The sequence below is a fragment of the Nestor notabilis genome, unplaced genomic scaffold, assembly GCF_000696875.1.
Source record: "Nestor notabilis isolate BGI_N333 unplaced genomic scaffold, ASM69687v1 scaffold4509, whole genome shotgun sequence".
Taxonomy (NCBI): Eukaryota; Metazoa; Chordata; class Aves; order Psittaciformes; family Psittacidae; genus Nestor; species Nestor notabilis.
In genome coordinates, this window is record NW_009943123.1 from 59483 (window position 1) to 73536 (window position 14054).

The 14054-nt window shown below is 37.6% G+C and overlaps 1 protein-coding gene across 1 annotated transcript in view; it reads right to left on the reverse strand.

Moving 5' to 3' along the window:
- Positions 1–5589, reverse strand: part of LRCH3 (leucine-rich repeats and calponin homology (CH) domain containing 3) — a gene marked incomplete at its 5' end in the record, with an annotated part of 36962 nt that extends 31373 nt beyond the window's left edge. The window contains 5 exons of the mRNA XM_010021735.1: positions 1541–1650; positions 2638–2774; positions 2963–3068; positions 3806–3932; positions 5445–5589. Coding sequence (XP_010020037.1) covers positions 1541–1650; positions 2638–2774; positions 2963–3068; positions 3806–3932; positions 5445–5589 — 625 coding nt within the window. The remainder of the gene's footprint in view (positions 1–1540; positions 1651–2637; positions 2775–2962; positions 3069–3805; positions 3933–5444) is intronic.
- Between the last annotated feature and the right edge of the window lie 8465 nt (positions 5590–14054).

The following is a 14054-nucleotide window of genomic DNA, read 5'->3' on the forward strand; positions in this document are numbered from 1 at the left end:
ACTCAGTTTCAGATCCTTAACCTTCAGATCCATGGTATTTCACCTAGCTTATCAGATAAAACAGCAACAAAGTCTAGGTGTACAGACTGGTAGCTTTTTTCCATTGGTCACCTTTGAAGATAACAAACATAAAGCTCTTACGACTTGCCTAGAAATATTAACTATATTGTAGCAGAATGCTTTTATTTCTCTCATCCCAAGTTCCAGAAGAATATAATAATTTGAGATCATCTCTTCCACTAGACCATTTTACCATTCCCTCCTAATATATACTCCTAACGATGGGCAGTCCTTCTATAGGTACATGAAGACAGGAGGAATCACCTGCAACACCAAATGCCCTAAACAGCACAGTAACGACAAATAATCCTATCACCAACTCTTATCTCCTGTTGGGGATGAAAATACAGCTACAGGAAAGCCAGTTGAAACCCATTTCATATGGATGAATTTGGAGGCAAATCTAGAGAAAGCATCTGCAAATAGCTGTGCACTTGTTTTTACATTCATAATTCCAAGTTATGATTAAAATACATTAATTCTTTAATTTCACCAAAGCAATTAATGTTAACTTCCACAGTAATATACAACAACAGACAACAATAAATCAGTAAGCACATAGTCCACTGATATTTTTAGATTTTCTCTAAAAAAATACTCAAACTATATTAAACACATCATGACGCTTTATCATTTAGACAAAATACCATGATTTAGTAACAGGACAGAATCCTCAGTGTTATGCAGAAACCATCTGCAGCAGCTTATACTCTAGGAAAATGAGTAACATTCAAAACGCCTACATGTTCACCTCATCTAAAAAATTAATAATTTAAGGCACTCTGTGCTGATGAGGAATCACTTTGTCAGTCCCTTGTGCAAGTTCTTCACAAATCTGAATCCTGATAATTTATTGTGATACGCTCCGATTTCTGTTTTATTGCTGCTAAAGCAGCAGTACATCCTTCCAGGCAACTCACTCCTCCACACCTTATTACCACCTTCCAAGATGATTGAGCTAATTTTTCCAGATATTTAGTTACATACTTCACTGACTCCTTTTCTTCTAAATCATATAAAAGAAATAAATCTTAAGTCCTGTTTTTCTCTAGACATCTTAATTTAGCAGCTGATACAGCTGACCATTCCAACATTTGTGTTACAATGCTAAGCAATAGTGCCAAGTGAAAGCTTGCCAAAAATAACAGTATAGCAACAGGGTGGAGATCAGCATTTACACCTGTGGTTTGAGCACAGCAGTTCTGTTCAAAAGGTTCAAAATCATTGCAGGGATGTACTTCAGGAAGCATGTGGAAAACATTAAGATCTTATAAACTGAACACACATCTTAACAACATGAAAGCATGCATCACTTATTAGAATGCACCATGAGATAATTCAAATTACATTCTTCAAAGCCACCTCCATCAATGCACTTACTGAAGAACGATTCTTGGATCTAGTTTCTTTAAAAACTCAAGACAACTGACAAAGTTTTCCTGAATGTCAAAACTAAAAACTTGGATTGTGCCAAACTTACCAAGATCCAAATCCCATGGGTCTCCTATCATAATCAGGCAAGTCTGGAGCTATCTTGCATGCTTCTATGTTCAGGTATTTAAATATGTGGATTTTTCCTTTTATACATATCTTAAAAAAAAAAAAAAAAGGAAAAAATTACATAGGTATAAGTTGACAATATATTTTCAAAGTACTCTACAGACATTTAACCTGTAGTTGAGAGTAATAAATGAGCACATTTACATCAACCAACAAATCTTTTCTTCTAATCTCACTGCATTTTAGAGAAACAGATATAGTGGAGCATGACAGGATGCCCATGATAGACAAATGGAAGCTGTCCTCCAAGTACATCTGGTCTGCATTCAACTCTGTCAGCTAGATGCTGAAATTTCAACATGCAAACAACACATAAGCATTTACAAGTACTAGAATTTATACCCTTGGCATCGAAACGATGCATCCCACCCATGCCCAGCTCTGAATGGCAATGTCAGACTGCCAAAGCAAGCTCAGATTTAAAGTGAATGAAGCCAGTAACAGCTGTTTTTGCTTTCAAAAGGGAGGCAAAACCCTATTGAAGCTACACGTCTTAGCAAGTGCCACTCAACTCAGAAGCAGCAGCTCACAGTAGAACCTGTAATACTCAAGGGCTTATATACCCACATTAAAAAAACCCAAATTAGTCACTAAGCATATTGCAGCTTCTAGGTCAAAGGCCAATTTGAGCACTCTGCTGCAAAGTGAACCAGCACACAGCAGCACTGAGACCTCAGTCAAAATGTTGATGTTTTAGTGGCACAAAATCAGTCTTGCCTAACAGAGCTTCCTCTCTCTTGCACCAAAAGCAGAAGTGTTCAGCTAACATTAGCAGCAGTACAATGCTATCAGGGGAATTCTTAGTAATGTCCCATCAATGAGACTACTAATACAGTAATGTAAAAGAAGAAAAGGGACTTCTCAAGCTGTGCTGTGGATTTAACACTATGAGTCAATACAATTTATTTAAAGTACTCTTGTTCTTAAATAAAGCTCGTAATATAAACCCTCAGCATCTAACTTTGTTCTGCCCTTTTTAGTTGAACTAGTCCATCTGAATTCCTAGCTGCAGTTTACCTGTGCAGGGGGTGACTGGAGAGGGTTGTTCTCTAACATGATGGTCTGCAGATGTCTGAGGTTTCTATAACAAACTGGTATTGTTGTTATCTTATTGCAGGAGAAATCTAATCGAATCAAAGGCAACTCAGCAAGCTCTGGAGATAGAAAACAAACATACAAATAAGCAGATTAAAAAAAGTATTAAAAAAAAAAAAAAAGAGTATAAAACTATGTGTTTTACAAAATAAATATGCTGCTTCTAGCTCCCAGGGAAAGAAAACAGCACCGAAAATAAAGAATTGCTTTAAGTTTCTGCTGTTACAACTGAGAGTCTTTATCTCACCTTCAGGTAAATGCACCAAATTATTTCTTCTGACATTTAGGTCCCGCAAGGATTCCAAATTTCCAATCTGTGGAGGTATTGTCTGTATTTCATTACAACTCACATCCTAGAAAACAAGAGTAAAGGATGAGTTACCACTGACTGGTAGGCCTCTGTTAAGTAAAATATGTAGCACTTTATTTAAGGACTGAAAAAGACAACTACATACATAACATCTCAGATCCTTATATTCCTTTATCTTACTGCTGATGTGAAGCATTATTCTCATTTTAAATACATGGGGAAATAAAAGTTTTAAAAGATTTAAGCATTCAGATGTAGAAGGTTATTCCAAGTTATCTCATTCAAGTTATCCCGTATTATTGGAGAGAACACAACTTGCTACATAAAAACTTTTTGCCAGAAACAAATGCATGAAGGGCTCTAATTCCATCAAGCCTTCCTTTCAAAATTAAGGGAGACTCTTAGTTAAATTGACATGGGTAATTTGCTCTCCAGTGCAAGGCACCTTCCCTCACATAAAATTTTAAGATCTCAGAGTATTTCAAACTCTATCCAAAGTCAAATCATAGTTGGAGATATTATGGTAGATAGAAATCCTCCTTAGGTATGAGCTGATAAAAGTTAACTTGTCATTGCATGCAAGTGACTGGTTTAGAATCAATCAGCAGAATGAGAAACAGGATGTTGACCTTGCGCATGCCCAGACAGCATCCTAAGTACTGCACTATTTTGATCAGTTTAAAAGAATTATTTCTTCTGAAGCACATCTGAACCTATTAAACACATCAATTAAAAATTCAAGACAGAACAGTAATAGTTAAAAAATAACTGTATACTCACAAGCTCTGTCAGCTGTCTGAGCTGTCCAATTTCTTCAGGTATTGAAACCAACTTATTATTACTTGCTATCAAAACTTTTAGTGGTAGACTACAGAGGTGTACTGGCAATGTGGAAAGCTGGTTTCGACTTTTTGGACAGGAAGGAAACAAAATAATCAGAACTCTAATGATAAACCACCTCACATTTTAATGCAATGAAAGATTCATACAAAAAGCACATTCCAATTATATAAAAACCGAGTCGACTATCTAATTACTGTAAAAGTAGTTCCATGAAGTCATTCTTCATTACTTGCTTTATCTAGTTACATGTGAACAAACTCTGAATATCAAGTACCAAACCTGATCAGATGTTTCTGAATTCAGTGCTGGGGAATACGTTATTTCAGGTGCTTCTGATAAGGAGCCACCCTCTGTCACAAATGACTATGAACAGAGTGCAAAAGCCTTTCTGATAGGTAGTATTGCAGGTGGACGCATACAAAATGCCACAGAGAAAGTCATTACTTACTGAATATTTAAAGTATATTTCTAATTGAGCAAGTCATGTGGATCAACAACTGTGGTATGCTGGATTTCACTATTACAAAATACAGCCTTAGACATTTAATAATAAACTACTATTAAAGCAAATATGAGTTCATATAACTGGACTGTAACCTCAGATGAGAAACAGGCAGGATGAGAATGGATTGTAAAAGACAAAGATTCCCTTTAAAAATAGAACTTAGCAAGGAACAGTGACTAGATGATTAGAAAGAATGTTATTAGGATCTTAATTAAGGCTTTGATCAGATGTTGACATTTAGCAAAACATGCTACTGTATTTTTTGATACTTGAAATCCAGACTTCCCTGCTATTAAAGAAAAAAGAGTTCTGAGCCGTAGGTGAACCAACAGCAACTTTTAAAGGGATTGTACTGTACCTACTTGGACTGTACCTACTAGAGATCATAGCAATAGGAAACCCATACCTGATTCATATCCAATTCCTACAATTCTCACCATCAATAAAGAAAATAAAGAAACATAAGCATACTAAATTGGCAAAAGCATAGCACCATAAGGAAACAGCCTGAAGTTTTTCCTGACAGGTATCACTGCCAATTTGTGATAGGGCACTTTCCACGCCTCTTAAAAGGGCTTCTACAAATGGAGGATGCTGTACACAGTTAAATTAAATCAACAAGCTGAGTTGCAGCAATTAGCTTTTAATGCTGTCAGAGTCATATTAATGCTTGAGAAAGATCTTTAAAAACCATCAATACAGCAAAAGTAAAGGAAAATTGCATAAGCCTTGCTCAGCTGCTGAGAGCTGAAATGTAAAGACTGTCTAAAAGCTCTATCATCTCTTTTCAGTCTGCATGCCTGTATTTCACATGAAAACTACTGGAATTTACTTGGCGATTCCTTTAAGTTGGGATGAGCTTTTTTCTTCATACTCCAGTTCTACAAGCTGCTGGTTAACTCTCATGTTCCCTGATCCACCTAAGTGGGTAAGACTAGTTCAGTTTGCTTTGATCCAATGACATAAAACGATGTGATGATTACATGCCATGTTAGCATTACTTACAGATACATTAAGATTTATAAACCTAGACTACTGATGCTAAAGCAAAATTTCTAAGCCAATTGTTACCTGATATTTAGAAACGTTAAAGACTGTAAGTTCAAAATAGCCTCTGGGATATATCGAATGCAGTTCTGGTACAAATTAAGACTCTCGAGGGAGACAAAGTGACATGCTTCTGCTGGAAGCTCTGACAGTCTGTTCCGTGACAAATCTGAAGAGAGGGAAAAAAGAAACATTTAGTAAAGCTACCTTAAAACTTCATGAGGACAAGTATTGTCTGTGTATTTGCTGTCACACAGTTGGACAGGAATTAGTTTCACTGTCCTGCCTGCAAAAGTTTCAAGGTTATGAAGTGACTCACTTCACACATGAAATAAATCAACATCTTTTAAAATCTTAGAGCCACAATGACAGAAAGAGAGCCTGATGCAACACTCCTTTCATAGTCAGACCTTCATATCCCAAAATGCATTATGCTTAGAGGAAGCTACTTTAAAATGCTGAAAGCCCAGCTTCAAATCTCTGTACCAGGACAATCTTTAGATAATGCAGTTGGTATTGGGTGCACAGTGCTGTAATGAAAAGAATCTGAAAGTACTTTTCTCCCAGCTTCCTGCTAAGGTACTCGATGCTATGTGGAAATCTCAGATTTCTAGTCTAAAATACATACTTCATATAGATACATGTATATTTGTGTTAACAGTTCCAACAGGGGAAACATGAGGCACACACTTCAGACAAGTCTTCTATACTCTAGCCAAAGCATTCCCTCCTTCAGAGAGATACAGTTCAAGCCTGTAATCTCAACCAGGCAAAGGAATGATTTACAATAAAGGGTCTTCCCAGCTGCAGAGAAATGCTCTGCTTGCTGCTAGCAGTAAGGTTAACTGTTAACTTTGTGATCATACATTCCTTGCTTGGCAGAAGACAGAAGTTTAACCAGAACTACCAAATTCTGTATTTGAAGAATGAGTATTTTTCCTTAGCCAGTTCCAATTACCAGTCTATTTGTGTAAAATACCCATTGGTAATATTCCCCTTCAAAAGTAATGACACATGGACCACTCGGTGGATTAGGAATTGGCTGGATGGTCACACTCAGAGAGCTGTGGTCAATGGCTCAATGTCCGAATGAAGACCAATGACAAGTGGTGTTCCTCAGGGCTTGGTATTGGGACCGGTGCTGTTTAACATCTTTGTTGGCCATATGGACAGTGGGATTGACTGTGCCCTCAGCAAGTTTGCTGATGACACCAAGATGTGTGTCCACACTCCACCTGGAATACTGCTAAGCACTAAAATACCTTCCAACCCTAACCATTCTATGATGCTATGATAAAAGCTGCACTGTGATAAATAATGCAGTTGCAAAGGGTTCTTGTTTTTTAAAGGTCAAGGAAAGCTCTTGCTTATAATGCCATCTCCTGCTTCCTAACACACCCAGATGTTAATTCTGACAGGAATTATGCTCACGTTAAGAGCACCTTGTGTCAGCAGGGAGTTCCTACAGAGATACTTCCTGTTTAATAAGCCAACTCTTCACCTTAATATTTTTAAGGAGGGCAGATGTTCATTGTAAAAAACCCGTCTCACCTGAATCAGTGTTATAAATGATCAAAGCCCAAATAATCCAAATTTAACTCCTACTTTATTTGTTTTGAATTTCAAATTTTCCTTGACAGCATAATAGGATGAAGGAAGCACCCAATATAACTTATTTTTTTAAGACTGCCAATGCAGACAGGTCTTGTGTCTCTTAACATTTTTTCATAGAGGAAACTAAAAAGACTAAAAATGTCCTCCTCAGAGATATTCTGCCTACCACTGTTCCCACATATGCTGCTCTAGGTTGACCAAGGAAAAGAGACCACTCCAAGTACAGCTAGAACTGGCTCTAGATCTACCTCAATGCTCTAGAATAAGCCACGAGCTCCTACTAATAAATAACCAGCCATGAAAAATCTCAGCAGAAAGAATCGCTATGGAAAACTTTGTACAGAAAAACCTCCAGATGTACTTTAATGTACAAGTGGGAAAGAGCTGTGTTATCCAATCTACAGATATGAGTGAAGCTAACTATAGCACAGACTGTGATGGATATGAAGTTCAGTAGATGCTGGAAACTTCTAAACCACCAAAAGGGGATATAAAAAGGTAACAGGGGAACAGAACAAAACTCTTCGTCTGTTCAGCAAAGAGGACTTAAAAAAAAAAAATTAAAAAAAAAAAAAAAGAATCACAACAAGTGCTTCTTTCCAGTTTGTACCAGACTTGAACATGACCTTGTCTTGAACTTGTCCAAACTTGATTCTGAAAACCCAACACTTTTAAATAAACATTTCTGACCAGCTCTAATAGTAGGAGCCAAAACTACAAAATAATAGGAGTCATGAACATTAAGTGTGCATCACATGTCTAGAATTGTTTAGTTGCCTTACGACAGAAAACAGTTTGACATCTTTGCCCCCTATTTTTTTGTGTGAAAAAGAAAACATCTTTTTCCACTTTTTCTTTTCTATGAAGACTGAAGAAAAACCTGCTCTTAAAATTGCTAATGGCAGGTTCCATAAACATCCCAATCTTACTATATGCCAATCCAGATAAAACATCAGATACATGCATCAAATGCAAAGAAAGACCACTGTGAAAGATCCCGCTTCCTCCTACTGCCAAACCCACTTTCCTTACTTCTGTTGCTCATCCCAAGCCCTTTGTACTGTCAGAGTTTGTGAGAAACTCTTGTCAGAATTAACTACAATGTTCTTTTTCTGAGCCCCTCAGCACCCAGCCCCTGAAACCTTATGCCAGCACCAGGGAAAAACAATGGTGCAGGCACCAGAGTCCCTTGCTCTGGTGGCATGGATTATTTTTGCTGATTTAAAGCACTCCCTGAACTCCAGCTTAAGTGGAAACAGCAAATGAATCGGACTGATCAGAACCTGCTTAAGAATCTATAGGTAGTAAAGGAGTCAATAAAGCAATTGTCTATATCCTGCAGGGACACAACATACACTTTGAAGGAAACTTCTGCAATGGGCACTTATTTTACACAAGCCATTTCCCTTAATATACTAGTCTGTCCTAGAGAGTTTTCTGCTTTACTTCCATAATTTAATTCTCATCAATGTTTTCGTGAAAATGACAGCAAACTCCAACCCTCCCCTCCGCCAGGTTGTATAGCTGCAGTAAACTCAAAGCAGAGTAACAGTGATAAAACTATGCAACAATGCAATGTCCAAAATGGCAACATTCCCAAACATATCTCTCCTGCACCAACACTGTTGTAATATATAACAGAAGAGCCATTTCCAAACAGGGAGCCAGGCCCAACACAAATAAAAATGATGTGTCCTGAAAAATTTCTAGTAAGTGCAGCCAATCATAGGTATTCGGAAATACTGAAATTATCTGTCACACACAACTCGCCATTAAAGTTTCACAGCACAGTTGTATGTTGCCATAAAAAAAAGGGAGAAGAATGCATATTATTTCAGAGATGTCAAGAAACAAGCAAAAGTAATTCAGAAAGAATACTTAGCTCCCACATTGACTAGATGTTTAAGCACCTACTTAAAGAATTACAACACTGGTTCACTATAAGGTGTGTTTTTCTTAGGGACCCTGGAGGATGGAACTGAATTCCACCACTTATCTCACAATGTAACAACATCCTTCAGCACACAGTCTTATCCCTCCTTTACACAGCTGTGCTGGCAGTCTGTTTTAGTATTACCCATTTTAACAGTGAAATAGACTTCCCAAGTAATGAGCCATATTTTCTGGCAGAAGAGCTGCAAAGAAAGAATTTCTTTCAACTCTGTTTTGGAAAGGGTTTAACCACAAACATGAGAATTAGCAATTGCTTTTTGTTTCACTTTACCTTACCAAAGAACATTTAAATTCTAGTGTTTTACATACTGTGCAGCCCATGAGGTGTGAACTAGTCAAGAATTTCATATATTCTGAGCTATGATTTAGTATTTCTGTAGAAATAACTCCCTACAAAAAAATAACATTAAAAAAGTATATTTTCACTTCTTCACACCTAAACAACAAATTTGCTCATAGCATGATAGAAGAGACACCAAAGCTGGTTAGCAGCAACAACTAAGTTTTTCTGGACTTCTCTCAATCTACAGTGATTTTTAAAACTTGGCATTTCTGTTCAGCAGTAGAAATTTGGTGGAAAGCAGATTAAATTGAAGCTGAATTTTGATGCTGCAGTGTAGTCTCTTCAATCATTCAAAGCAGGTCTAACCAATTACAAGCTTGGTTAAGAAGTTTGCAGCATTTTTATCCACATGATGGCCATGAGAATACTAACTCATGCACAGCGTCCATGATTTCATATGCTTGAATGGGGAGCTAAGAGGGAATGTCTGCCAGGACCATAAAAAAAGGCAAGTGCTAGACAAAACCAGACTAAGCTCTAAACAATATATGATAAAAATACAGTGTGAATTCTGAATCAGCAAATGAAGAACTGTTTCTGGTTATTTGCAGTCGCTGCCTTGCCCCCTTGCAAACCTCCAACAAATATTTAATTTCCATATGTTCAGAACACACTATCTGTAAGACTCAGTGACATTTCTGATTTTGGCCAATTTCTCTGGAACCCTCCTCCACTCCAGAAAGTGGACCTTAAATGGATCCAGAAATGGGGCAGAGACTGCAGCAGTCATTGTATGAAATGATTCAACAACTCCATCCTCTTCCCTATCTTCCTGAAAATATCTGAATAAAAGGAACAGCTCTAACAAAGCAGAAGAGAAATAACAACAAAGGCACACCAGTGACTGGTTAGATATTTACATATATGCTACCCTGCAGTACAGCAGTAGCTGATGCTTTTCCAAAAGAGAAAGTAGGAGTGAGGCGAAGGAACAAGACCAAAGCTATTTTATTGAAAATATCTTGCCAACTAAGACTTGGTTTAGTGATATTCTTCCGCTACTGTAAGCATAAAATAACTACACCTACAACCAGAAAACAAAAAGGTGTTACAGTATAAATTACTAAATTAAAATTACAAAATAAAAGTTGTGCAAAGATTTCTCTCAGCTTCTAAGAAGAACATTGTAGTGAGGTCTTATTTAAATTTTAGTTTTTTTTTTTAATAAATATTATAGCATAAATTAAGAACCAACTGCTAACTGTCGAATCAAGCAAGAAGTAATCAACATGATGCAGATTATTTGCTTTAATATGTATGTACACACCCTTGCTGCTTGACATATTGACATTCCATGAACTCCAAAGAGCAAATGACTAATTCTCCCCCAAAAGCACAAATGTCAAATTTCACTACGAGTAAGTGTATGAGTGGAATATAGCTAATATAATTTGAAGTAGGATTGACTTGCAGTCACATCTCATGGGCTAAAATTGCTGTTACCAGAAATCTCTTTAAAAAAGGCTCTCGTAGCCTGCTAAAAATGGACATGTTTCCTTGAAGGCAAGATTATGTGGAATTTTGGCAAAATGGAAGCATTCTTTGGAACTAAGCTCTTTGTGAAAGATAATAAAGCCAAGAGTACAAACACAAAATGAAACCTCAGAGTGGAGTCAGATCACTGACCTTTTCCATCTTAATTGGGATTCTGTTCAGAAAGCCAGTAAATCCAGCGTTAAATGTGACTTAGAGAATACAGTACGTTTAAAATTGCATCATTTGGGTCTAAACTTAAACTGTTCCTGCTCAAAGAAGAATGTTCCTCTGACACCAAATATTAGCAGGGTTGTGTTCACACATTTTTAATTTAAGCTGCAACACTAATTTTGTCTCCAAAGGAAAATCCCTGATGCACAAGGACGCACTGCTTAAGGTACCGGGTACTTTAACCCACTCCATACTCTAAAAAGAAAGGGAGCTGTAGCTCAACTGTTACTGGCACTCAAACTAGCTGGGCGGTGCTGAATTCCAATTCATCACGAGATGCTAATGTGATCGGTCCACTAATCCTGTTGCAATGGGAATATGGCTTCTGCTCTCATTCCAGTTAGTTATGACAATGAAGGCCAGTTCTAGGCCTGGGCTGTGCTACACAATTTCGTTGATAAATATCTGCCTTTTGTCACCAGGGATCTGCATGTGCTCCCCATGCACTTTTTTTTTTTTAATTTAAACCAGCAAAGTGTAGAGTTTTGGCCATCTATTCAAAACCAAATGTCAGCAACCACCGTAACACCCACTGACAAAATGCTAATGTAAGAGACATTGTGACATTATGTCAGCAGCTGTAAACTGTGAGATCCCACCCATCATGTATCACATCTTCTACAATAACCCAGTTGCAGCTGTGTGACATCAGCCATGAACGTGCTGCAGTGATGCAATAACAATACCGGTATCTGTGAATTGATTTGAATCCTGATGGTGACACTGGCTGCTATATACTGCCTCCAACAAGAATGACTTCATTTGAAGGGCAAGAAAATGTTTCGTTTTCCCTAAAAGTATGAAAACACTTGTAACTTAAAAGCACACCACAGTTTTCCTTTTCTAACAGACAAATCTAAGATATATTAGCTTGCAGCTTACAGACAAAAACATATCTTCATATAAATAATTGGAGAAGCCAATCAATGACCAGGAGGCTGACAGCCAGTACAGTGACAGAAGGCAAAAGGCAGAATGAACTGCTGTAAGAGGACAAAGCACAGCTGTTCAAGGAGAAATAAGTTCAAAATCTGGAACTGTGTAAATAGAATTTTTTCCCTCCACATACACGACTTACAGACAAGAAGCAAACTCCACAATTTCACAGTGATAATAACAAAACCGCAATCACACTGAAGAATATCCTTGAAGTAGCTGATGTAATCTCACAGATACGAAAAGCAGATCACCTGAACAACTAACTACTGTTCCGGAAGAGTCTGCTCCCTGGAAATTAACTGCTTAGGTTACAGCCATCTTTCAGATAACATCACTCAACAAATCTTTTGAGGAACTTGATGCCATTTGATTGCTCAATTATGACGTTTATAATCACCTCTATTAGAACCATTACTCACAATTCCAAATGCATTATATAAACCTTCACCCCACCTCTTGCTTGTCATTCATTCTATCAGCCAAAGTCATGCATATTCACCCTGGTTTTATGAAATGATTTGTTTCACCTTGCAAACATTTCAGAACTTGAAATGAAAACCCGAGAAGATCAATGCTTATGATTCTGATGATTTTTAGGAAACATTCCCATAAAGCTACTGAAAGAAAAGGAACAAAAAGAAAGCACAGCCCTAAGCAGATGAGCTACTAGTATTGTTGTCCTGACTTTTCCTGCACAAGAAAACTTGAAATCATTATTAAACAATACTTCTGTGTATAATTCTGGTGCTGTTAGTCCCTGAACTCTGTATCCGGGAATGTTTTCCTCTCTGAGCACTGACAATGTTGGCATCCTTAGCGCTGCATTTCACACCTGGAGGATTTTCTGACACAGGAGGGGTTATTTTACCTCTTCCTGCCTGCTCTGGTACAACACTACCACTTTTGTCATACCCTAATTTAAAACTACCCTCAGAAATGTCATCTCCTGACTCATCTTCCACCTGCCAGTCCTGTCAAACCTGAACTTTTCCCAACTATTCTCCCATGTATCAGAGATACACTTCTTGTAAACCTATTAGGTTGAGGTGAAAGAAGGTGAGCCAAAATGAGACACTTCCTTCTTTGTTTTACCTCAGTAATGTACAATGCCAACACAATAGCACCACTGCCCACGCCAGAATACCCAAGTATCAGGCATAATGAAGACTATTTTCACCTACATTATTTCTGTAGCCCTGTAATGAAATATATCCACTAATTTCTAGTTTCAATTTCAAATATTTCATGAAGGAAAATTAGATTCAGACATGTGATCCATCCTTGACACACTTATCACATTTCAGTTCTCAGCAGATCCATTCTTGATATGTACGATCACATTGCTACTTAGCCACAATACTAGCAGCATTAAACTGTGTTTTAACCATTTCCACAGACTAAGATTTTGTAACCAAGAATCTCCAACCTGCTGGGTTATGCAACATGAACAGGCTATGATTTCTGCAGTTACAGAAAACAAGATAAAGGATGGCGGTTTCTTCCAAATGTCAACTTGGTGATGCTATGCCTGGAATGCAGAGGTGCTTACCACCAAAGCCTGCTTCACCAACCTGAGAATATATCGCATAACACGCAAAACAAATAGAAAGATTATATGTCACACTGAAATCAATGCTCTGTATTTCCTGTCTTGTGTGCTAAAGACAAGGTTTGTAGTATGCTTTTAATCAGAGCTGCTTAACACTGTCCTTATAAACCATATTTCAAATCATTGCCAAATCCTTGTCAAGCGTCAGATGTGTGGATCCAAGTTTCACAGATGCCATTTCCTCTGGCCACGCTTTATTTTGGAACACTCAATACAAATAACAAAGCTTCTTACCAAAGGTTTTAAAAAACAAGAAAACCCCTCACTTTTCTGAAGATGGCTCACAAACCCTTGCTTGAGGCAATTTTAGTGACCCAGAACTATGGCCTACACCTTTACCTTCAACACACAGATTCCCAAATGAAACCTGGCTAGCTTTTGTTTTGCTTTGTTTCTTTGACTCAGGAACATCTTAAGAACAGTCACACAAAGGATTATTAAGGAATCTGGCTTCCAACTCACCTGAACT